The 25,788-nt window shown below is 32.9% G+C and overlaps 1 protein-coding gene across 6 annotated transcripts in view; it reads right to left on the reverse strand.

Annotated features, from left to right (window-relative positions):
• Positions 1 to 18,547: 18,547 nt before the first annotated feature.
• Positions 18,548 to 25,788, reverse strand: part of LOC145683952 (uncharacterized) — a 304,183-nt gene continuing 296,942 nt past the window's right edge. For 5 of the 6 annotated variants that reach the window (XM_081755666.1, XM_081755665.1, XM_081755663.1 and 2 more), the window contains one exon: positions 18,548 to 21,259. In XM_081755666.1, coding sequence (XP_081611792.1) covers positions 21,146 to 21,259 — 114 coding nt within the window. In that variant the 3' untranslated portion in view covers positions 18,548 to 21,145. Of the gene's footprint in view, positions 21,260 to 23,966; positions 24,006 to 25,788 lie in introns of all 6 variants that reach the window. The other variant, XM_081755662.1, reaches the window with a different exon arrangement.

Here is a 25,788-nt window from a genome sequence, read left to right on the forward strand (position 1 = left end):
GACCGCTTAACCGAACTGTGTACTCGCTCGCACCTGTTACTCTCCCACCCTACCGTCCATCATCCCCCTCACTCCCAAACCAAGTTTCCCACAGTAGTCGCCGCACTGAGCCACCGCTGGCGGATCATTGCTTCTAATGGGGCCTTCATAAGGCGTTGCCTTTGTACGTTACTTTGTAATACTTAAAGAGATGCCTGTTTTTATGAATAAATTTACTGTACAGTACTTCTTTTTGGCAAATAAACATGTACAGTTCGATTATCCGAACAAACCAGTTTTCCGAACACCCATGTCCCCCAATTACTTCGGATAATCGACGCTCTACTGTACTGAAACCAGAAGTGGTAAGAAATAGTAAAACTCGGTTTCAAAATTGATTCCTATCCAGTAATAATTATAAGAGATAGCAAGAAAGTGCTTTTTGATATGAATTCAGCGTCAGATAGCGGATTCATCTCCTACATTATCCCTCTATTGGAGCCAGAAGTTATACACGATTCAATATTGAATTCACGTAGCCTAATTTGAAGCTATACCGTAGTTACACAACTATGAAATGAAACCCATTTGTTTTTAGCATGATTGTAAATTAACATTATTTTATCAGAATGACTCACGTAATCACAGAAAAATAGATCAAAATATTTCACTTCCTTACGAACAGTGGCTGGGCAAAGTACGCAAGGTAGGTTTGGGCTGTAAATTCCCCTTCAGCAAGATGTAATGGATAAATGAACATTTACTGTATATATATATATATATATATATATATATATATATATATATATATATATATATATATATATATATCTGAGCACCACAGTGGCTCAGTGGTTGAGCGTGCACCTCTGAAAAGTTCTGTCGCTTTTTCATCCACTACCTTCGAACATCGATATGTCACCTAAGACGTACCCAGAAGATCAAAAATATACCCCATCAGCATCGACGACGTGTATTCCATCGCGGTAGAAGTTGGTAGGCCATGAAGCGAAGAAAATATCAAGTGCATTTTGCACTTCTGTTAGGGATTTGAGCTGGTGTCCTGTAAGATGATTGTCCAAGGAATGGAACAGGAGATAATCGTATTGCGCACTGTCCGGGGAGTATGATGTATGCAATAGTGTTTCCCATCCAAGGCGTAGAATGGTATCCCGGGTCATCCCTACCCACGTGGGGTTTAGGGTTGTCCTGTAACAGAAGGACCCGTTTGCGATTCAGAAGTACTGGTTCCAAAGTTTTGAGATTTTCTTGAATACGGCTCAACTGCTGACAGTACACAGTTGCATTGATGCTCTGATCAGCTGTTAGCAGTTCCCGATGCACGATGCCGCGAGCAGTCAACCAAACACAGAAAGACCTTCTTCTGGTGCATGCTGGTTTCGGCTGTTTTGGAACTTGTTCATGGGATGCTAACCATTGATGACGGCGCCGTGAAGCTTCGTACAGGACCCACTTCTCATCACATGTCAACACCCTGTCCAGAAATTGCTCCTTCCTCAGACGAGACAGCAAAGAAACACAGGTGTCTGCTTGCGTTGCCTTCTGGCTCGGAGTCAAATCATGTTCGACCTATCAACCCAACGGATAGGTGATGGAGATTGCTGAATGGTTTCTCCACTCACACTGAATTGTAGTCCCAGTTTCTCACATGTATGGCCACTGTTTGCCTCAATCGCTGCCTGAAGATCGTAATTTTTTTACATGTGTTGGCCTTTTGGCACGTGATGCGTCTTCGAGTGTTTCGTTACCGTCCTTAAACTTGTTAAACCCCTATTGCACTGTGCGTAGTAACGACACCTTCACCAAAGGTCTAGCATATCTTCCGCGCCGCAGCGGCGGCGTTTGACCCTAGTTTGAAGTCGTACAGTGCACATACCCTTATGGAGGTCCCATGTCCAGGTAGTATGTTGGATATACCCATATCAACAATTGACCTTCCCCTTATCTCCATTCGCGTTCAGCTCACAGTGTTAGTGCCAATTGAACACAGACCACCACAAAAACCGACAGAACTTTCTTGGTTATCTTTATACATGGGGTTACATATTTCATCCCAATTCACACCAAATGGGTTTGTGGTGGACAAACACTATGTGATTGGGTTTTCTCGGGATCTCCCGCTTTCTCCCACTTTCTTCATTCCATCATTCATTCATTCTTATCATCGTTCCCTAAAGCTCTCATGCAAATCAAAGTGAGGTAAAGTCTTTGATGATGCGTAAAATCTGACTTACATCGTACTTTGTTTTGTAGCTATGAAGTTCAATGTAGAGATTAAAACATAACCATAGAATGTATGTTTCTTATTTTCACGCACTTTCAAATTTCTGCCGCAATAACTTCTAAGCCGTTCGGCTGACAAAAGAATGTTAGGTGACCTTTGCAGCTTAATTCAAGATCTTTCAAACGATATATGAAAACATTATAAGAAACTGTCTGTAACTTAAGGTAAGATTATGCGAATTTAGAGTGAGAAGAATCTGCTCCTGTGTAAGGAAAGAATGATATGTACCAAATTTCAGAGAAGTAAATCCCCGCGTTAAGCGGGTTTGCATATCCAGGCTCCTAACTATGAAAACATTTACGATCACTTCAACCCCAATCATTTCAGACATTCAACCTGTTGTATATGTTATTAGGACGTAAAATTGAATGTGGTTTATACGAAAAAGACTTTTATGCATTGCAAGACCTGTAACGCCCACATATTTACCACAAACCTATACTCGTATCGACATAAACAACAAACAAAAACAACAACAAAAAAGTGTGGAGCAGGAAACCACTTTACACAAAGTCTAAAGAATCTCAGTGAAGAAGTATGAACTGGTCGAGCGGTTTGGGTCAATAGTGTATCAATCATAAGTTTGTGTGTTCAAACCCTGTAGGAAGTATTCGTTTTTTTTTTCTTCTTAAAAGTGCGTTCCTATTTTCATCAGAGGACTGAGGACATTTCTATGAATAAATGTTTGGCAACTACTTTTCTCTCAAATTCGATTAGAAGGGAACATTATATGAATTGCAAATCTAAAATCCACAGCTGAAAACAAAATATTATGTTCAATATTTCATTATTATCCTTTGATTTGTAATGAAAAACTAATTATAATCATTGATGATTTCAGAAGATTCTCCCCGGTTAATGGTCAAATTATGAATGAGAGAAAACTGATAAAACATTATTAGTCCACTTTGAGCATGATCGAAGAATGGCCACGAAGGGGAAAATTTATGTCGACAGGGTCTCAAATTCTCCCACAGGTCGTGCCCTGAAATCATCACTGTTTGAAAAGTTTCACTAACAAATACCTACGTAGAATATTACATTTATTTCTCGTTCTACGTTTTGAAATGACAAAATCATAATTTTAAAGATAATTATAATACGATAAGCATAAAGATTTATATAACTAATGAAGTAAATATTATTGTGTAAGTTATCGATTTCTAATCGGATTAAAACTAGAAGATTCGTTTGCATCGCACTTTAAAGTAAATCCTTTCTATATATAATTCTTACTGGAAAGCATGTTTAACTCCAATTATTTAATCAATATTTTTAATAATATATTTTTATTGTAATATTTTTACTATTCAATGTCGTATACACTTCATTTCTCAAAGCAAACCTCGCAAATGTACAATGGGTTAGTGAATATTTTCAAATAAATTATCATTTAGTTTACGTAAATACTGCATCGCCTGATTTGAAACTTTGTACTTTAACTAATAATAATAATAATAATAATAATAATAATAATAATAATAATAATAATAATAATAATAATAATAATAATAATAATAATAATAATAATAATAAAATCATAGCCATATCTTATAAGAATTTCAGGCTTACTCAATAAATGAATTCAACGTGGTCTCTATTCGAAGTTCTATTTATTTGAATCCGATATAAATACAAAGAGAAATTTCGAGAACAGGTAAAAGAAAAATCTTACTTTGGTGGGATTGGAACTAACCTTTAAGAGTTCTTTACAATTTACAGACAAATAAATGCCTTAGACACTTTGTTTCTTTTCTTTAAGTAAACTGATTCACTGAACGTATCTGAGTAACTTGTCTCTATTTTCTTCGGTTATACACGTTTTACAATCATTTCCTTTAAGCTTGAACGACAGGAACACGAATTCAAAAACATCTAGAACAGTTAAATTTCCAAAGTTCCCCCACCGAGAATCGAATCCGGGACCCCGTACACCAAAGGCACACGTTCTAGCCACTATACCAGCTTTAACAGCGAATGAAATGTATTTTGTAGTGTCTGAAGTTTATACCTATTTCATCCTGATGTAATATGTCTATTGATTTTTTTTAAATTTTTACCATATTCGTTACTTTGAGGAATGGTGTATGTTATTGAAATAGCCTCTAGTACTTATTCGTCCGTAAATATTACATAAATTATAAGAATTATTCATGATCTTCCATGGAAATTCACTGGTGCATGCGCAGTAGAAACAGGAGAATGCAGTTTACTTATATTAGTCCGAATGCAAATTTCTAACATGCTGTCAGAATTCCTTAATGGAAGCAGTGGTTCCCAACCTGAGGACGCGCAGCTTCCTCCTGGTTAAGCATGAAGAGGGAGTAAGGGGCGAAAGCTACTGGCAGAAATGAATTGTGAAATAAATAAATAAAGCACCACTTAAAATGACTCTAAAATTTTGCTGGACAATTTCATAATGACCGTTTAAAAATAATACTTCACTAGGAGGATATGCTAAAGTCTTGCTGGAAATAAATATAAGTACCTGAGATTATTATTATTATTATTATTATTATTATTATTATTATTATTATTATTATTATTATTATTATTATTATTATTGGTCTCCCACTTCTTAGCCGAGATGTGAAATATTCACCACCTTCTTCATACCACTAAATCAATTTCTTCACTGTTTTCTTATCACAGCCCATACCGCTAGCTAAATGGCAGTTTGTTCCATAGTTACTCGACCTATGATTTCCGCTCGCATAATAACAGATAGTTTCTTACAGCCTTTAGAGCAAGGCATTTTGACAGCCTGTAGAAATTTGCATTGTGATTCGTATTAGCAATGACAGTAAAGTGGATCTTTCTGTTTCCACTGTGCATCATCAGCATCATTATATCAGAAGTATTCCGCCATTACCAGCGGGACACTTACCGCGGCTTAGGAGCATCCATACTCCACGATCTTCTGTTAACCTTTCCATCTTCATGTACGATTTTTCTGTTTTGATATCGCCAATAGCCTAATTCTGTTTATATATAATCTAATTCGTTCCCTCCCTCTCTTTCCTGCCACCATACCCTCTAGCACATCCCTCATGATACAGTTCCTTCTTAACCAATATCCCAACCAGCTTCTTTTCCTCTTCTTAATAATATTTTTCTCCTTCCATTTCTAACACCCTCTCATTCGTTTTCCTCTCGACCCATTCTTCTCTCCATTCTTCTCCACGCACATATTTCGAAAGCTTTTGATTGTTTCTCATCATTTTTGTGTAATGTCCATGTTTCTGCTCTATAAATACAGTAAAATACAGTACACGAAACATTTTATGAATTTTTTTCGATTCTATTCAAGGTCCCACAAAATAGTATTTTCTTCATCCTAAAGGATTCTTTCGCCATTTCTGTCCTTGCTTTTATTTCACGTTTGCATGTCATATCATCACTAATAATACTACTCAGATCTCGAAAACTAGTCATTTGTTGTTTTCTCCCGCACCTATTTCTATATTTGTCACCAATCGCTTCGTTTCAATCACCATGGATTTTGTCTTTCTAACATTTATTTTCATCCCATATTCTTCAGAAGCTTTTCTCAAGTTTTCTACATCTTATTAATTTTCTTTTTAGATTCTGCAACAACAACCATATCAACCCCAAACCGTATACACCTCATCATTTTATCTCCTACTGATATTCCATCTTCATTAGGTAGACTCGTTTTCGCTATCTTTTCTACATAGCTATTAAATAATGCCGGCGAAATAAATAATATCTGTTGAACTCACCTTCCAATTACACTGTCTGTCTACTGTGCATGTACCAGTGAATGTCCATGAAAGATCATGAATAATTCTAATAATTTATATAATATTTATGTACGAATACGTAATAGAAATTATTTGAATAACATATATCATTCCTCAAAGTAACGAATACGGTAAACATAAAAACATCAATAGACACATTACATCAGGGTGAAATAGGCATAAAGATCAGACACTTCAAAATACATTTCATTCGCTGTTACCGCTGGTCTAGTGGCTAGCACGTGTCTTTTGTGTACGGGGTCCCGGGTTTGATTCCCGGTGGGGGAATTTTAATTGTCCTAGATGTTTTTGAATTCGTGTTCCTGTCGTTCAAGCTTAAAAGAAATGATTGTAAAACGTGTATAACCGAGTAGGAAAGAGAGACAAGTTACTCAGATACGTTCAGTGAATCAGTTTACTTAAAGGAAAGAAACAAAGTGTCTAAGGCATTTGTCTGTAAATTGTAAAGAACTCTTAAAGGTTAGTTCCAATCCTACCAAAGTAAGATTTTTCTTTTACCTGTTCTCGAAATTTCTCTTTGTATTTCTATCGGATTCAAATAAATAGAACTTCGAATAGAGACCACGTTGATTTCATTTATTGAATAAGCCTGAAATTCTTAAGATATGGCTATGATTTTTTTCTTATTATTATTATTATTATTATTATTATTATTATTATTATTATTATTATTATTATTATTATTATTATTATTATTATTATTATTAGTTAAAGTACAAAGTTTCAAATCAGGCAATGCAGTATTTACGTAAACTAAATGATAATTTATTTGAAAATATTCACTAACCCATTATACATTTGCGAGTTTTTGTACGTACGTAGAACGAGAACGAGAAATAAATGTAATATTCTACCTAGTTATTTGTTAAGGAAACTTTTCAGTGATGATTTCAGGGCACGACCTGTGGGAGAATTTGAGACCCTGTAGGCATAAATTTTCCCCTTCGTGGCCATTCTTCGATCATGCTCAAAGTGGACTGATAATGTTTTATCAGTTTTCTCTCATTCATATATTGACCATTAACCGGGGAGAATCTTCTGAAATCATCAATGTTTATAATTAGTTTTTCATTACAAATCAAAGGATAATAATGAAATATTGAACATACTTAATATTTTGTTTTCAGCTGTGGATTTTAGATTTGCAATTCATATAATGTTCCCTTCTAATCGAATTTGAGAGAAAAGTAGTTGCCAAACATTTATTCATAGAAATGTTCTCAGTCCTCTGATGAAAATAGGAACGCACTTTTAAGAAAAAAAAATAAAACGAATACTTCCTACAGGGTTTGAACACACAAACTTATGATTGATACACTATTGACCCAAACCGCTCGACCAGTTCATACTTCTTCACTGAGATTCTTTAGACTTTTGTGTAAAGTGGTTTCCTGATCCACACTTTTTTTGTTGTTGTTTTTGTTTGTTGTTTATGTCGATACGAGTATAGGTTTGTGGTAAATATGTGGGCGTTACAGGTCTTGCAATGCATGAAAGTCTTTTTCGTATAAACTACATTCAATTTTACGTCCTAATAACATATACAACAGGTTGAATGTCTGAAATGATTGAGGTTGGAATGATCGTAAATGTTTTCATAGTTAGGAGCCTGGATATGCAAACCCGCTTAACGTGGGGATTTACTTCTGTGAAATTTGGTACCATCAATGATATGTTCAGCTCATCTCCAGAAGGAAGCTTCGCTATTACTGTATTTGATTGCAAAATTTTCCATGAATTGAGCAATTTCCTGGAAGCCGTCTTGAGCTTTTGAGGACTTCCGGTGTTAGAATTAAGAATGACAATGAGATCCTTGACCTTGAAAACATGGGAAACTATACCTTAGATTCTAATATACAGTACTTTTTATTTCTGGTCGAATTTGGCTACCATCTTGAGCTTCATGGTTGTTTGAACCACTTCCGGTTGACAGATTGAAATGTCGAAGTCACAAATGGATTTATTGACCAGAAAACCTAAAAAATGACATATTACATGACAATATTAGTAGCTATTTTCAAAAACAAATTTATACAGCAGCCATTTTGGCCACCATCTTATATTTCGGCCGTAAGGAAGCTAAACTCGACCTGAAAACATTTAGATTCATGTTCAGCAAGGTCTCATTACCCATAAAAAAATACATATTACCCAAATTTTGAGAAAAAAACGTTTGTTGAACAGCGTTTTCCTGATATGTTCACCAGTATATCACTTCCAGTTATTTTCTGCCATAACTTGTTAAACATAGGTTAAAAAATATTTACTGAACCCTTACGGAAACATCATAATATTTTAATTACTAGTGGAGATGTTATCATTTAAACGAACGTATGTCTGTTGACATGGTGGCTATTTTGATGACGCCACCACAGAGGTTTATGAGTTTTTATAATATCACCGGCCAGTTTTATATATACACGATGTTTCAAAACAAGACTGACAACGTTTGGAAGGTGATTCCTATCACTAAGATAAGACAAAAAACATACACTAACCTGGGTGCACAAATGCTTCCTTTCGGAATTATAGGCTGCCAAAAACATGAAAAAATGAACTTTAAAGGTCCATACTTCCAATACTATGGAACCTACCGTATTCGGATGAAGACCTCACTTAGGAACTAATGTGTGTGCTATCCAAAAATACATGTTTCAGAATCCTGCGGTACTCAACCAACAATTTTCATAGAGGGAGTTTGGCTACGGGCATATAATCTGAAGTACTTACCAAGTACCTCTATAAAAATTGTTGCGAAAATACCGCAAGGTTCTGAAATATGGAATTTGGATAGCACACATATTAGTTCCTAAGTGAAGTCTCGGTAGATCTCATAGTAATGAAGCTATGGACCTTTAAAAATCATTTGTTTATACGGGGTTTTGTTTTGTCTTGGTGCAAAATATCATACTGGTATCCGAAAGTGAAATATTTTTTACGCTAACTCCACTAACAATCAAGCATAAAGCTATTATGTTTGCTGGGAGAATAGAAACTAGCGCCAGGATCGTTTTATTGTTTCGGGTTTACTTCCCTTTGTGAGATTCTGAATATTCGGGCTCTTGTCGCATCATCATAGTTTAACAATCTCTTAAACGAATCATTTTATAGATATAAATAAATCAGAAATAAAGTTACAAAATTATAAGATGGCTTATTAAATTTAGTTTAAGCAGTGAATGAAGGTTGGTGAGAAACAAATACTAGGTCATAGTTACCTGGTTACTAATTTTGTTGAAATCAAGAGTGACATGGGAAATTAGGTACTTATATTCAGTTCTCTTTTTAAAAGTTTTTTTCAATCTCAGAAAGTCTATAGATGTTAATTTCTCTTGTCTAATGTGTTCTTTAGGTAGTTTTATGTATTGTTTACGATGTCAAACATCTTGTTTCTCACCTTGTTCCAAGAGTTTGTCTCTCCCTTGTATTACATTCCAGAATTAGCATGCATTTGTCGCCACTGACAAAAGAAAATTAACAATCAGAAGTTTATTTGTTGCGACGACCCCTCCCCTCTTTCCCGTCAAGAAAGAAAGGTAGGTCAATAATTATAAAATTGAAAAGTTCGGCTATTATTGTTAGCTACACGTAACTACAGTTACTATAATATTAATTATATTTTGTATTGTGATTCCATAGGGATAATTCTTTTATGGCTATCAAGTGTTCCAATTATATATAAAATAGACACAAAAAAGTGATTGAGATTCCCACATTTCCATGGAGTTTCGTGTGAGTTCGGACTAGAGAAAAACATTACTATATTTGTCCAAACCAGCTTAATCAAATTACCATGAACTTTTTAAAATCGTCACAGGTTACTAGCTACAAACATCATCGAACAATCCAGATTATATCAACATATTGAGTTTTTCGATCTTCATTTCCACATAAATGAAAAATGCAATGAGAGTTCAAGTCGATGAAGGTCGCTGAAGCAAAGTATAGTATAATTTGGATTTTCATGTTCCACTTCTGATAATAACATTTTGTGACTAATTTCTGAGACGTATGATCGAATACAAATACTTGCATTTCTAGTATAGGGCGTTGAAGGTAAGACCAATTCGTTCATGTACATAGTAAAATACTTTAAAAGTGGAATCTGACGAAATCTATTCAGTCTTCAGACATTTCTAGACTACAGTATCAAGTCAATTTAAATATCTTCTATACAGTTCTGGAAGTAGTTTAGGAGTATTTTTGTTATGTTTCGTTTATAAGAAAATAGCTAAATATATTGGTACATATGTAACAACAGAATATTTTCTGTAATTTTAATCTAAATTAGAATAGGCTTTCGTGTCAGAAAACTAAATCATTTTAATCGTCAATAGAATAGATACTTCTAATAGGGTCTAATAGAAATATTTATTAGCAGGACTGGTTTTTGCTTGACGTAGGCTTTGAATCCAAAATGAGGTTATTCTGAAGGCTGTAAAATAGGTAAATAGCCAGACTTAAAAATAATTTGGTTTCGTGTCTCATTTTATTTTTTAAGTATGCTAAAAGGAATTATCTTTTTAATGTCCTATTACTTTGTAGATTATGGTGAAATGGAATGAATTTCTACTTTTATGTACCACTGTCAGGGGAGGATCCAGGATGACTCCTGGGTGGGTGGTGAAAGATTCCCAGGTTTCTCTCTTACCGGTCTTTTGCAACACTTGTGTCTGCCGTTGGAGAGGTTAACGACTCTTCGCCTTCTCCCCCCCCCCCCTTGATCCGCCTATATGCCCTGTAGATTACAGGAAATAGATGATTAATTAAAACGAGTGATTATGAAAAAATTAGTAGAATTAAAATGTGGTAGAAACCGAAGAACTCGGAAAAGACCCATGGTCACCCACAGAATATACACACATAACCTGGGATAAAATCAGAGACCCTCGAAAGAGACATGGGCGCTCTATCACTGAGCCACTATCAATTTGACTCTTGAAAGTACCTTATCAAAAATATAGGAGAGGTGATTCTTGTTTTTATAAATCCACTAGCAGCAAATGTGTGTATTTTGAATAGGTGAAATACATATATATCTTTAATGACAGTACAAATAGATATAAAAAGCAATGAATGGTCTTCTCGTATAGTTTAGGTGAAGTCACTTCTAATGTATACGTTCTTTTTCATTGTCACCTACAATTCCAACAAATTGTTCTTTGGTATATTGTTCAGAAACAAAATAGTAATAAAGCAAAATAAATTTGTATATGTTAAAACAACGTCAGTTAATGAATACAGTTGTTATCAGATTGTTAACGCGAGAATAACTCTATTCGTCACGATACCAGGGTATCTTTAGTTCTTGTTTCAACGTTAGTCAATATTTTAAGAATTATATTTTTTTCTGCTTCCTGGGACAGCTATTATGTAGAGTTGAAACAACATTGAAAGGCATCATTTGCGAATAAGAAGAACATGTTATCAGCAAATGATCATCATGTTCATAGAAATTTCTTAAAACTGACAATCATTAAGATAGTGACTGACTTGTTTTAACAAATACCGATACATTTACACAATCAAATATTCAATGTAGGCAGCTAATATACGTAAGTTACATTCAGTGTTAAGTGAATTTCAGATAAGCATGGTAGTAGTTAACTTTTTTTTTTAATGTGCCAAGTTTCAAGATATAGAAATGACTAACTTATTGAATAAAACAGTGGAAGTACGAAATTCTACTACTGTCGTGTTTAATAGTATTTCATATTTCTAGTCTGTGAAATCAACATTACTAAAAACACCAATTCTTGTCTCAAACATACCGTAAACTGGGTATACTTTGGCCCTTTAAAGGCAACTTTGGCCTAAAGGAAAAGAAAGATTTGACTTTTTCCTACAAGGTTATTACTTTTTCTACGCGTAATAAAAACTGTGGATCGAAGTATTACAACATTGAGAACACATGAATATTGGCGCTAGTGATTTATTTCCGGAACCTGAAAAGCAAAATGCTAGCAACTGTTAACAAGTAAACATTTATTATATTTCAAGTTCCACAACTTTTGTTCATTGCATTAAAATGACACATCTTCAATGCACAAGTAAGTAGAATATAAAAACATATTCATTAGCGAATATTAATAAGCTAACGCCTTAAATGTTCATTCAATTACGCACAAATTATTAAGCGTTTAATTGCGTGGGGTAACATTGACCCATACTTTCTAAGTATTGGAAATGGCCCAACATTAAAGATGAAGTGGTGTATAAATGGTACAATGTAATAAAGAAGATTAACCCCCCATTAGCTTCTAAACGAGGACATTATACAGAGCCTGAATTGCAAGAATTTTCTTCCTAAAACTGGGCCCTATGGTACCGGTAAAGTACTCTACAGCAATGAAGAACATGGTGCTCTTATTTTCGGATGTTAAGTATTCATCCACTTAGAGAGATTTTCATTGAACGATATTTTTGTTTGCCTCCAAATTGAGTGAAGTGATTTCACACCTATGTTTTGTAATATATGCATTTTAAGTTAGTTATTCACAAATTTGTAGCGTTCTTTTATAGATGTTTTGTATTCACCCAAGTAGAATACACATATGTTCATTGAACGATATTTCTCGTTCGATTGAAATTGAGTAAAAACATTGATAATTTCATCAATGTGTTTATAATATCCTGTTCTTCTCTTTTGTTTCTGAAATACAGTGTTACAATAATACTTTCGTGTATTAATTAGTCATTTTGAGAAATGGGCTCAAGTTATCCCAATCATGATATATCTAGCATGACATAAAAAAAAAATAAATAAATAAATAAAATTGGAATTATAATCATCATTCTTGGTCACACTGGTTATTTACTGCTTTCAAAAAAAAAGCCAAAGGATTGCATTTTAACAAAGTGAAATGTCATTAAATTATTCTCTCTAATCTTAGGAGATATTAGAATGGGAATTTTGAATTTTTTTAAAAAATGGGCCAAAGTATGCCAAGTTTACGGTATCAAAATTTACTTCACCTATGAAACAATTTGGAACAGATTAAAATATGCCGAAAGTAACAACCTACCTACTTGTCAGGAATGAAAATCATACTTCAGTTTTTCTTCTTACTGAACGTGCATGTGACTGCTGTTGAAATGCTTGATATTTCATATCATACTCTTCTTCACAGATAGCTTTAGAAAAGCAGTCAGGTAGTCTTTGTGACTAATTCTTAAGAATGATTTTATTGGTTTTAGGGACGGAAAATATCTTTTAATTTCAGCAGTAGTCATGGAAGTTATAAGAAAAATTCTCAACAGTGTTGCAACCGTTCAGAATCTTCCAAATTGCTGTTTTAAGCAAGATTGGATTGGATTTGAGTTTAGTGTCTCTTTCAGCAGCAAGACTATATGAGACGTTGACTTACAGCTTAAAGTGGGATCCGAACCACATGAGCTCCCACCAGAAATTGAACCTGGGTTTCCCACGCCAAAGGCACATGCGCTGACCACATAGCCATGAGTGGGCTCTATTTTTAGCGAAAGTTGTAAAAAATAACTTATTCATGGTATTTCCTTCAAACAAAATCTTAAGTTCAGTACTAAATGTGCTTCTTTCTTACAAAGAAAAGAAACAAGTACCTCTTTTTGTGGTCATATCGAGCTCATTCCCAGGAAATTTCTTCCAAAAAAGTAGGAAAATGCAATGAGTTTAGGAGCTTGGTGTCATTAGGATATTCTGACGATAGAAGTCTCTTTCGGGCTTCTTTTGTGATTCCATCACACTCCCTTTACATATGCAATTTTATGCGATTCTTTACGATACTTGTAGCCATTAATTTATTTGACTGATAAGTGTAACAATAGCCGTAATGCACTAACTGATAATGGTATTTTAACATGGACATCGTTAGCTAAACCGCTCATTGCTTGCATCACCATAAGTTTGAGGAATCACCTTAGTAGGATCCTTCTTTAAGATAGCATTGAATGTACATTTTGAAAGTGCATCTACATTTTCTAAGTTTGGTTTAGTTAAGTTGTAAGCGCGTGTTAGTTAGGAAGATTTCATATTTTCATTAAATTTTATGAAATTGCTCATACGATGACTAGTATTCAAAATTGAGTTCCATTAATCTACTAAAGCCTTTCTATTTCAACTCTGCCCTCAGAAAATATGTGAAATATACTTCGGCCCCACCCCTGCCTAATCTCCACTTTGATTTTGGAAAAGAGAAATGAGTGACCTCGGCTGTGTTGCCAATTTTTCATCCAGTTGTTTTTTTTTTGGGGGGGGGGGATTGAAGGCCGTATTATACATAGAATAGCTAACAAGACAGTGCACAGCGAAGCCCGCCGATCTGGCAACTCTATCCACATTCAACTATTGAATGATCTCGGCCAAAGCAACTAGTCCCTCCTCTTTTGTGGGAGATATGGGAAAACATACATCGACAGCAGCGCCAGCAGAGGCACACTTGAAATAAAAAGGATCTAATAATAACTAAAATTACGAAAGTACATTTGATTGATAAAACATATTTTTGTTATTACAAAGTGCACCTTCTGAGATATGTACATTTTTTACTTTGATTGTTCGTGTTTCTTTACAATTGTGACTATGGGAAAATGTCATAAAACATAAATTGTTAATCATCTCATTATATATATATATATCTATCTATCTATATATATATATATATATATAGAAAGATAGATAGATAGATAGATTAGGGTGGAGCGAAAAAATCAAATTTTCGAATATCTAATTCTAATAGGAATGAAAAGTTGCGTATTCGCGAGCTAATCAATGGGAAAATAACAAAAAATCACACTTTGGATCTTCAGTTCGTGCAAAGGACCTAAATTTGAAAGAAAATTTTTAAAAAATTACCTTTACAAATCAGATTTTCAAGTATCGAATTCTAATAAAACTCAAACGTTGCGTATTTGCGTGCTAATCAATGGAAAAGTAACGAAAATAATCACACTTTGGGTTTTTAGTTCGCGCAAACGGCTTAAAATTTGCAAAAATGACAACAAAAAAAAAAAAAAAAAACCTTTACGCAAGGAATATAAAGATTACTTTTTTTTCATTTCTATAACGTCTAGTACTTTATTTTAGTTGTGTAAGGTCATGTTTGGTATTAATTCGTTAATGTGAGTGATTTTATACATTTTATTTTTATGATTTTGCAACTTTTCGTCCATTTGTCAACTTTTTTTTTCTCATGAAATGGTCTAGAACTCATAAGGAGGTAGCTGCAATTCGAGTTCCACTGACACCCTACCCAAACATCCTACCAATTAGGGTGTGCTAGGTTATCTTGATTTAGTGAAGGACGTTGTCTTAAATTTAGAGTTATTATCAAAGTTTGGCATTGTGAGTCTTGAGAGCAAAGTTGCTCTGATGTTGGCATCTCTGGTTTCTTGTCCGTACACTTTTCCTGCAGACTCTGTGACAAGTTTGACACATCTTGCAACTTTCTGAATAAGACGTGGAAAATTTAAGAAGTCAAACTCAGGAGCAGATTTGTCATGCATAAGTAACAACAGTTTCTCTTGTTAAGCCTTCGAGCACTGGAGGGAGCGACGACTTACCTTTTCTCCAATCCATCAGCTCACTGTAGTCCATGGCGTCAAAGTTTTTTGAAAGTGCCATAAAAGTTCTATCAAATTTCCCCTTCGGATCTTGATTTCTTGCCTCTAGCACTCTCCTGTAATCCAACTCTCGTACGTGTTGACTCTCATCCACTGCTAAAAATATGTTCTCTGGATGATAGAAGAACGCGTTCATCACAGGATCGATGGCTCTTTTAATGTTGTTTGACAAATGTCTAATTGTTTGAAATACCTTCAAAATATGTTTATGTCCATATTTCACTGACTGATATATCTTTATGTCGAACCAGACAGGAGCATGTGTCTGTATAATGTAGTCTACAAGCACTTTGAGTTCGTTTGTAGGATTTGTTCGAGAAACGTACAACTGTAAGACACGGTTTGCACATGTCAACCATCGGAAGTAACTGAGAGGTCCAGGGTCTCTTATAGACACATCTGGAGTACACTGCCCTGTCTGAATTGCTCTGTTAGAACTTTTATGACACCTTCAATAAATTTTGATGCCGCGGACTACAATGAGCTGATAGATTGGAGAAAAGGTAAGTTGTCGTCCCCTCCAGTGCTCGAAGGCTTAACAACAGAAACTATCTTATTACTTATGCATGACAAATCTGCTCCTGAGTTTGACTTCTTAAATTTTCCATGCCATACTCAGGAAGTTGAAAGATGTGTCAAACCTGTCACGGAGTCTGCAGAAAAATTGTACGGACAAGAAACCAGAGATGGCTACATCAGAGCAACTTTGCACTCAAGACTCACAATACCAAAATTTGCTTTAAAAAAAAAAAAAAAAAAATCTGAACTTGAGACAGCGTCCTTGACTAAATCAACATATTTCAGCACATCCTAACTGATAAGAAGTTGGATAAGGTATGGGTGAAACTCGAATTCCAGCCACCTTCTCGTGGCGAGTTTTGCCCCATTTCAAGGTTAAAAAAAAAAAAAAAAAGTTGACAAATGGACGAAGAGCTGCAAAATCATTATGAAAATAAAATATATAAACTCACTCACATTAACGAATTATTAACAAACATGACCTCACACAACTAAAATAAAGTACTTAGATGCTATAGAAATGAATAAAAAATAATCTTCATATTTCTTGCGTAAAGGTAAATTTTGGTGTTTTTTTTTTTCATTTTTTTAAACTTTAGGCCGCTTGCGTGAACTAAAGATCCAAAGTGTGATTATTTTCGTTATTTTCCCATTGATTAGCACGCTAATACGCAACTTTTGAGCTCTATTAGAATTTGATACTCGAAAATTTGATTTTTTCGCTTCACCCTATATATATATATATATATATATACAGGGTGGTTCAGTAATGTTGGACAGCCCTGAATAAATCGGAAACCAGAAGAGATATTAGCAAGAGTTTGGTGGATCCAGATACTTGTGGAAGGGGGACGTCTTTTGAGGTACCACACATTGTTACCAGGTCAACAGTGTTGCCAGCTCAGTACAAAGTTGTATATTTTTAAATAGAACATATAGAAGTTTATGCCATCAAAAGAGTTAGTACAGAATGTGAATACCAACAAGCGAAACCGCACCTGTCAGTGTTGCCAAATAAGGAAGTTATAAAGCTTCAAAGATCAAGAAATTAAAGTGTCCGTAGAGCAAAACTAGCAAAAAGGCAAGAAAAATAATACTACGGAATGAAAAGAAGTAGCCGAAAGAGTAAAACAAAGAACGCACAGCATCCAGTGAGTAACAGGGTTGCCGCAGCAAAGGGGGAAAAAATTGAAAATTTTGCAGTTGCTATAGGAGGAAAAGTGCCCATATGACATAATGCTGGAAACACCATAGAAAGTCTATGTAAGATTCAGGAATCCTAATAGCGTTTGTTCGAAAGCGATATCTCTAACCGTTTCCGAGATACACCAAAGGTGTGCGGAGTTTGCAACACTGCATAATAATTCCCTCGCCCTTTAAACTACAGGAACGAGTAATGAAAATGATACGCCCAACAAAATGTAAGAACTGCACGGGTCTAATCGTCAAATCAATTATGCAGTGTTGCAAACCCCGCACACCTTTGGTGTATCTCGAAAACGGTTAGAGATATCGCTTTCGAACAAACGCTATTAGAATTCCTGAATCTTACATAGACTTTCTATGGTGTTTCCAGCATTATGTCATATGGGCACTTTTCCTCCTATAGCAACTGCAAAATTTTCAATTTTTCCCCTTTGGTGTGGCAACCCTGTTACTCACTGGATGTTGTGCGTTCTTTGGTTTACTCTTTCGGTTACTCCTTTTCATTCCGTAGTATTATTTTTCTTGCCTTTTTGCCAGTTTTGCTCTACGGACACTTTAATTTCTTGATCTTTGAAGCTTTATAACTTCCTTATTTGGCAACACTGACAGGTGCGGTTTCGCTTGTTGGTATTCACATTCTGTACTAATTCTTTTGATGGCATAAACTTCTATATGTTCTATTTAAAAAAATACAACTTTGTACTGAGCTGGCAACACTGTTGACCTGGTAACATTGTGTGGTACCTCAAAAGACGTCCCCCTTCCACAAGTATCTGGATCCACCACACTCTTGCTAATATCTCTTCTGGTTTCCGATTTATTCAGGGCTGTCCAACATTACTGAACCACCCTGTATATATATATATATATATATATATATAATGATATATCCAATGAAAATAGCTATAAGTACATAAGTACATTATTTCAAGTTGAACTATTATATTAATGTTCAGAACTATGTATTAAACACAATTAAATTCAACGGTTAAAACATTTGCATTGATTTTATAGAAATGGCAAATTTCTTTTACATGTCTGATTTCCATAACTCCCAAAATTTGCTATTTTAGTTGAATTTGTCATTCAAGAACAAAATTGTATACCCTCTATAACGTAATAATTCAAGGTAGAAAGAAAAAGAAACGAAAAGTTTTGTTTTTAGCAAACTTTATGGATTTTGAACAAATTATACAAACACACTTTCGAGACAACACGCATATCTACAAAATATTTTGTTGTCTAACATTGTATTCAAGAGTTTTTCTTTATGTATGAACAAACAACTGCATGATTGCTTTCTCATAAACAAATAAATACTAAACAATGTTGGGATACTTAAAGTGATTGATATTTTTCAGAGTGTGCAGAATACAGGACTGAGTTTGAATTAGTCTTCTACTGGGTTATATCTTCTCTGCATTTCCAATTGGATTAATACCTAGATTCAAAAGATATCATTTGATGCGATATGTAGAGACGAGACATATATATCTTCGCAATAAATATATTTGTATATACATATAATATAATGCAAATGTCCCTTTATCAGGTAAACAATTCATACATCATACATATTTACTCCCTTGAGCAGACATTAAGTTCTTTGAGCATTACAATCACCTACACAATGTAGCGATCATAAATTGTAACATATATTGATTTTTAAGAATTATATCACCTTCGCAGTATTATTAATGAACATAAGATAATGGTTGATATATAATCCATGAAGTGCTAATTCTGAACAATATATTCTCAACGTATGTTAGCATTATCATTTATTAGGAATGAATTAACCAAAAAATAATATTTTAATACACTTAAATTTATAAGAAAAAGCCGAGGTTAGTTGCTATTTCATTCTAAGTAAGAATATTTACTTTTTTTAGCTATTCGTCAGTTGAATCAGTGATCATTATTTATCTTATATGGAAGTTTCATGTAGCAATACATTTTAATAAACATATTAAATAAACTTAATTAAGTTGATAATATTATATCCATATATATGTCTTCATGTACTAGTAAAAGAAATTAATTTAAACTATACTAAACACATCATTTTCTTTTCACTGCAAAAAGAAAGACGTGCTACTAATATGTTTTCTTACTAATATGTATTTATAAATGTGTTGGTATATTTATATCTAGTGTATATTTGTGAATGTGCTAAACATTATCTAAAATAAATATCTCTTTCTCTTGTACTGATCATCTTTAAGTAAAGATGATCCTTTTTCTTAAGAGAAAACATTTTTAAAATTTATTATCAGTATAACTTTATATATTATTTTGGAAAAACGTTTATTTCGTAGTATTAACTATTAAAAACGTTTGTTTAGAATATATTATATATGATGAACATCCAGGAGGCATTACTCGTTTTAGAATTAAAAATCGACTATGAAAGATTTCAGAACAAAACCTTTTATTTTGGTAAGATAATTCCCTTGTTGTTACTCTGAGCAGGCAGACACATATATTTATAGTAATTTGCAAAGTATCCTTTTTATTTTTCATTTCCTCGTAGTACTATTTAGAAGCTTACTGCTCCCTCCTGCACCTTAAAGCGTATTTCTTCCAAAGTACTTTAAATTTGATGGAAGTCATTAGAGGTGTACAATGAAAAACTCATAGCGTCACCAAAGAGACGAAAGTACACCTTGTGTAATTGACGAGCTTCAAGCTTTCCATTTTATACCCCGATTTGGCTCTTAATTACTTTTCATATTATTTACTTATTAGAAAACTGGACTATAGAAGGAAAATATTTTGAGTTGAACAAAGCTACAGTTCTGAACAGACTGATGGTTTAAATGTGTGATTAGGGAATATAGAAAGTTATCGTAAGGTGTAGGTTTTGCCAACCAGTATTATGAGTAGTTCCATAGGATCAACTAGAAAAGATTAGAATTCAAAAAACAATTTTATGTTATTCAGAAGATCTATAAATATAGTCCTTATACAACACATTTTGTTTTTGCCATGAAATCTTTAATAATGATAATAATTTTAAAATCAATTTCAAGATAGACAGTATCAGTTAACAACTACATTGGCACCAATAATGCTCAACTCCAACCTAATCTAACCTAAGTGTATTGCGATGTAGTCGGACATGTCCTTGGCGAACGGTAGAGAAGAAAATTGCTTCAATTATTCTTTAATGGTTTGTTTTCATTTGGAAACAGGGTACTATCTCTTGGACGACTTTCGAATGTTTAATTTTAACTACGACGAATCAAAATTATGAATTAATAAATTATTTATTTATGTATTTTCATATGTTAAATTGCATACATGATAAGTTTATAAATTAATTAACTTTGTCAAAACAGTAATGAAATAATTTAAATTTTCATTAATATACCAAAACATGATATACTTTTTTTAGTAAAAAAAAATATATGTGTAATTACAAAAGTTAGTTAATTATATAAAGGTATTTTTCAGCAGAATTTTATGGTGTAAATAGCAACTAACCTAGTGGCTAGAAACAGAAAAAATTTTGATCATTGATAGAGTAACATAAGATAATAAACCATGTATATGAAATATTATTTTTAGAAGACAATTATATTCATTATTAGGTGTTGGCACATATGAAGTGCAATGCCATACATTTTGTCTCGAATGGATTTACGTTGTAGTAATCTTTTCTACAATACCCGAAACGTATATTATACGTCTGACTCATTATCTTCTTGTTGCGTAGCACTTCGAACTAATACAACTTTAAGACCTTGTGTTATAGAGGTGGGTATCTTCGTATAGTCGAGCCATATTTTGAAGTCGTCCTTTCTGGCAAAATCACCGGTGCTAAAGGCCTTGAGTAGCTGGTTGACTGACTGGGTTCACTTGGCTACAGAAGAAAGAATAGAATTTTATTACCCTTCTTCCTATATTTTAAATAAGTAAATACAGACGTCAATCTAGTAAAAAAAAAATACATATTTTATCACTATAATTTTATGTAAGGACTGGCATTTTCTTTCAATTTTCAATGAAGTGACTTGCTTATGTAATTGAGTATCTACTAAAACGTATTTAGACTAAATATAATGTGGTTCTTAATGTAAAACAATCGTATGTATATTCCATATATCATGTAATAACACTTTACGGAGGTAAAGACGTTAAACTACAATTCCATTTTCCACTAATATTTAGGCTGTCAGAATACTTATCTTGCTTCAGGAGTCTTTCTCACATTTATAGGAAATTTCTGAGAAAAGCCTGTTGAGAAAGCAGGGTCGCATCGGAGAAAATGTTGGGTAAACAAATAAATATTACATGTAGAAAGAAAAGATTCACGATGTTTATACAGTAAAAATGACGACTAGTGACATGTTATTAACTATAAAAAATGTTTAAACCATGAAAATAAAATGTATGGTTTAGTTCTTGGTACCCAAAGGCGTTTAGAAGTGTAGCTGTTAATATTTTTGACGGTAATTTGAAAAGCTGTACGCTAGAAATCTTTTAACATTGTTTCCGAGCATCTTATTCCATGTTTTCAAATTGGCAATTGCCTACTCACTGATTTTCTGTCACCATGCCATTCTCGTTTCTCTTTTGTATATTATTTTTCCTTATTTTAGAATACCACATTTTTACTGCTTTGAGATCAGTGTATCAGAGATCTATTAATCTATGTATACAAAGCAGAAGCTCTACATTGTCACGACTAAAGGATACATCTCTTCTGTAATCAAGGAATATACTCAAATTAAAAACTTAACAGTTTTTTAAAAGAACATCTTCCTTTATTGAGAGCTGTTTTTGAATCTTTTTATAGAACTAGGATAATAAAACTAAACTGTAAGTTAGAAGGATTAGACAAATAAATGCTCGTGTTTCGTCATAGACATCATTATGATTGCAATTAAAAACAAGAAAAGAAAATTCAAATACATTTAGTTCGTTTATCATTAGTTGTCATATCTAGTAGAATTAGGATATTAGAAGATGGACTTTCAATGATGCTTTTGTTCGTATTCTAGTTATTTTATGGATGATCATAATTATATTCTTATATTGAATTCTGAACTTCTTACATTTCTACCATTCCGTCCTTGACAATACTGAACTTTTCCAGCAAAAATTTAAAAACCAGATGTAACTGCATGTGAAAATTGTTAAGACATATCAAAAAGTACTGATTATAATATATAATAAAATACTTAGATTATCCTTAACAATGAAGAATATTATTATAATTTCAATATTTTTACCTGTTCTGCTACACATATCATATTATTTACAAAAATGTTTCATTAACATTTTGCTCTAATCACATTGTGAATTTCATGCGTTTGTCCCGTGCATTTTCTCTTGCTATTTAGAGAGAATCTTTAGTTCTCAGATTTCGTACACATAAAATTTCTTTATGCATCGAATACTTGATCCAGTTCTTATCAAATTTACTAGATCCCTACGGATATTTCTTCTTCATTCCAAAGATATTATTACCCATTTACACACAAAATTATCCTACTTTCCGTGAGTTCTATTACGTGTCTTGATTTTATTACTGAAACTTCATATTATTACTGAATAGAACTATCTAAAAATATTTTTACAAGTTGTGAAGGCAAAGTTAACTTATATTCATAGAGAAAATTACAATAGTTCATAGCAGCACAAGAAAAAGCTTATATTTTATATGAAAAAAATATCAACACGATTAACAATAAATTCTCATAAAATTGTGGTACTTAATAATATTTAACCTTGTAAAGATAAGTACTCAATCGAAATAGAGAGAAAGGAGTTATACAATTACATTTAGAAATAGTAATTGATAAACGTGAAAGCACAGTAAATATCACTAACATATGAAAAATTAATAAAATAAAAATAAATATTAATTGTATAGTATTATGTAAATATGTGCAAATTCAAGAAGTCTCAGTAAAATTCTTAATTGGTTTGTTTAGATTTCTAATTGCGAATGATATTTCTCAGTCCGATACCGTCAAATTGTGTAAACTTGAAGCAATAATATGAAGTTAACATTTTTTTTCTCTATTTCCTACTTAAGGAAGAAAGCCCTTGACATTTCGTTATTTCCTAACAGGAAGAGTACAAAAACCTCAACCTATGATAAAATGAAAGACATATATCAGTAATTCTTTGGAGCACAGAAACAAATAATTGATAAATTATAATCTAGCTGTGTTTACACGATATGACGGTACCTATTTTGCTCAATAATATGCTTAAACTTAAGTTAAATATTATTAATCTGACGAGTAACAACTCGTGTTAGAATAGTGTTAATAATTTCTGTTTAATGTGTTGTTATTTTCTTCAGTATATAAAAATAATGAAAATTTCTTGTAACGCATTTTGAAGTACCTATATTAATAAGTAAAATGTCAGTCAATTTATAGACAAATGAACTATAGATCTTCTAGAAAAACTGTGCTTAGTAGATTATTAAAATTTACCAGTAATAGTAGATTTTTATAGTGTAAACTATAAAGCTGGTAGAGTTAGCGTTATGATATTAATATAGCATTGTAAGCAACACGTTATCGAATTGCAACAACCAGTTTTTGTGTTACCTTATATTAATTTCATCGTTTCCCACTCTTCAGGAATTTCTGCAGAAAAAAATTTGTTAAGTTTTAAAGAATATATGATTAAACAGTAAGAAACGAAATCAGAACAAATCCCTAGAAGATGACAGTGTATGTATGAGACATTGGTTTTATATGGTTTTATATACCAACGAAAAACATCATATTAAAATATATTACTAATCATTGCCACATAAGAAAACCTTTAAATACAGAAAAAATAAGCTTTTGATCGATTGTCGTTATTACACCAATTTTTCTGTTGAAAAACATATAATAAGATATTTACACCATTTCTTCCATTTAAAGGCCATAAGCGGAAATTTTATTTTGTGGACTTATGTGTTAGTGCAATGGAATATTTCGTTAATGATTTCTTATAACTCCAAGAACAATAAAGTTACTATTTTAATTTTTTAATTGAAAGCAAGAATAACTTAAATTGACCAAGATTATATGATGTCTCCACGCCAACCTTAGAAAACATTTATTTTTACCTACATTATTTTTCAACTTCATTTTATTGTATTTTTTATTTTGTTTGACTTGTTTGCTTTACCTTAAAAGTAATTAAAATAAAACAAAACATAAAAGTTGGGAAAATGATACAATACAGCGTAACATCAGGAAAATCAGGAAATTTAAATGAGATAATTCAGAGACACTTCTTTGACTGTCTCCCGGAAAAGGAAAGTTTGGTTACCTTAAATAAATCACAATCAAGATAATAGAGATGTCAAAGACATCACTTGTCCTTTGACAGTCTTACACTATTATTATATAGAAGAACAAAGGTTTCAGAGATGACAAGGAATCTGGTAGGTTTAAAAAGATGGTTCTCCAAATTTAAGGTTTGTAAAATTTTTACACGTAGCTGTACATATCAGTTTGTACTGAACTAAATTTATTTTCTATGTTATCTCTGTAAATTTATGAACGGGTAAGTTCATAAATAAACTTCTGTAATTTACATGTGCTTCCGCAAAATTAGGCCCAGTATGGTGTACTTTAATCCGCTGTCGTACGCGCCGCGGAGTCACACTCCGCGGATAGAGAAATTTTAGTTTTCTTAGAACTGTTAAAAGAGTTTGTGCAGTAAAATATGGGCTACATGCGCAATTGTCAAAAACGTTGCAAAGAAAATATGAAACCGTTTAATATCGCTTCAAAACAAAATACACATTAAAATTAAGATATAGGCTTATAAATAAATATTGCGGAGTGAGACTTCGCGCGCGTGCCTTGATGTTACAATTAACCACGCGAGCTATGGAGGGTTAAACAAGCATCCAGACGTATCATACTATCGTCCACTTCTCTTTGGTACAGTCAAGTTAAATATGCAGTTTATGAAGTGCTGTCCTTTGGTATTTATGAATAATGCTTGAATATGGAGGGTATGAGTCTGAAATATAAATTTAAATAGATAATTTATATTTCAGATTAAGTTTATATTTTGTATCGGAACTTCATCACTTTATAAGTTATTGGGAATATACATTCTTTCTCTAAAAAATCCCAAGTTTAACTGAAAATACTAAAAAAATCAATCAGTGTTATGAATTTAAAATTTCATTATTTAATTTTTTTTTTTGGCTTTGTTGAAATATAATGTTTTAAGGTATCATAGATACTAAGATATATTACAACAATATTCATTAAAATTAATGTACATGGTTTTTCTTTTGTTCTAGTATGTTTGAGTCTATCTTCACAGTACAGATACTACTAAATAACTTAGCGTAAGTCCAAGATTGTATGTAAGTTGTAGTTCTTAAGCATGAATTTGACCTGTCTCTGAAAATGA

This window comes from Thermobia domestica, chromosome 4 (genome assembly GCF_964235325.1).
Source record: "Thermobia domestica chromosome 4, izTheDome1.hap1.1, whole genome shotgun sequence".
NCBI classification, from domain to species: Eukaryota; Metazoa; Arthropoda; class Insecta; order Zygentoma; family Lepismatidae; genus Thermobia; species Thermobia domestica.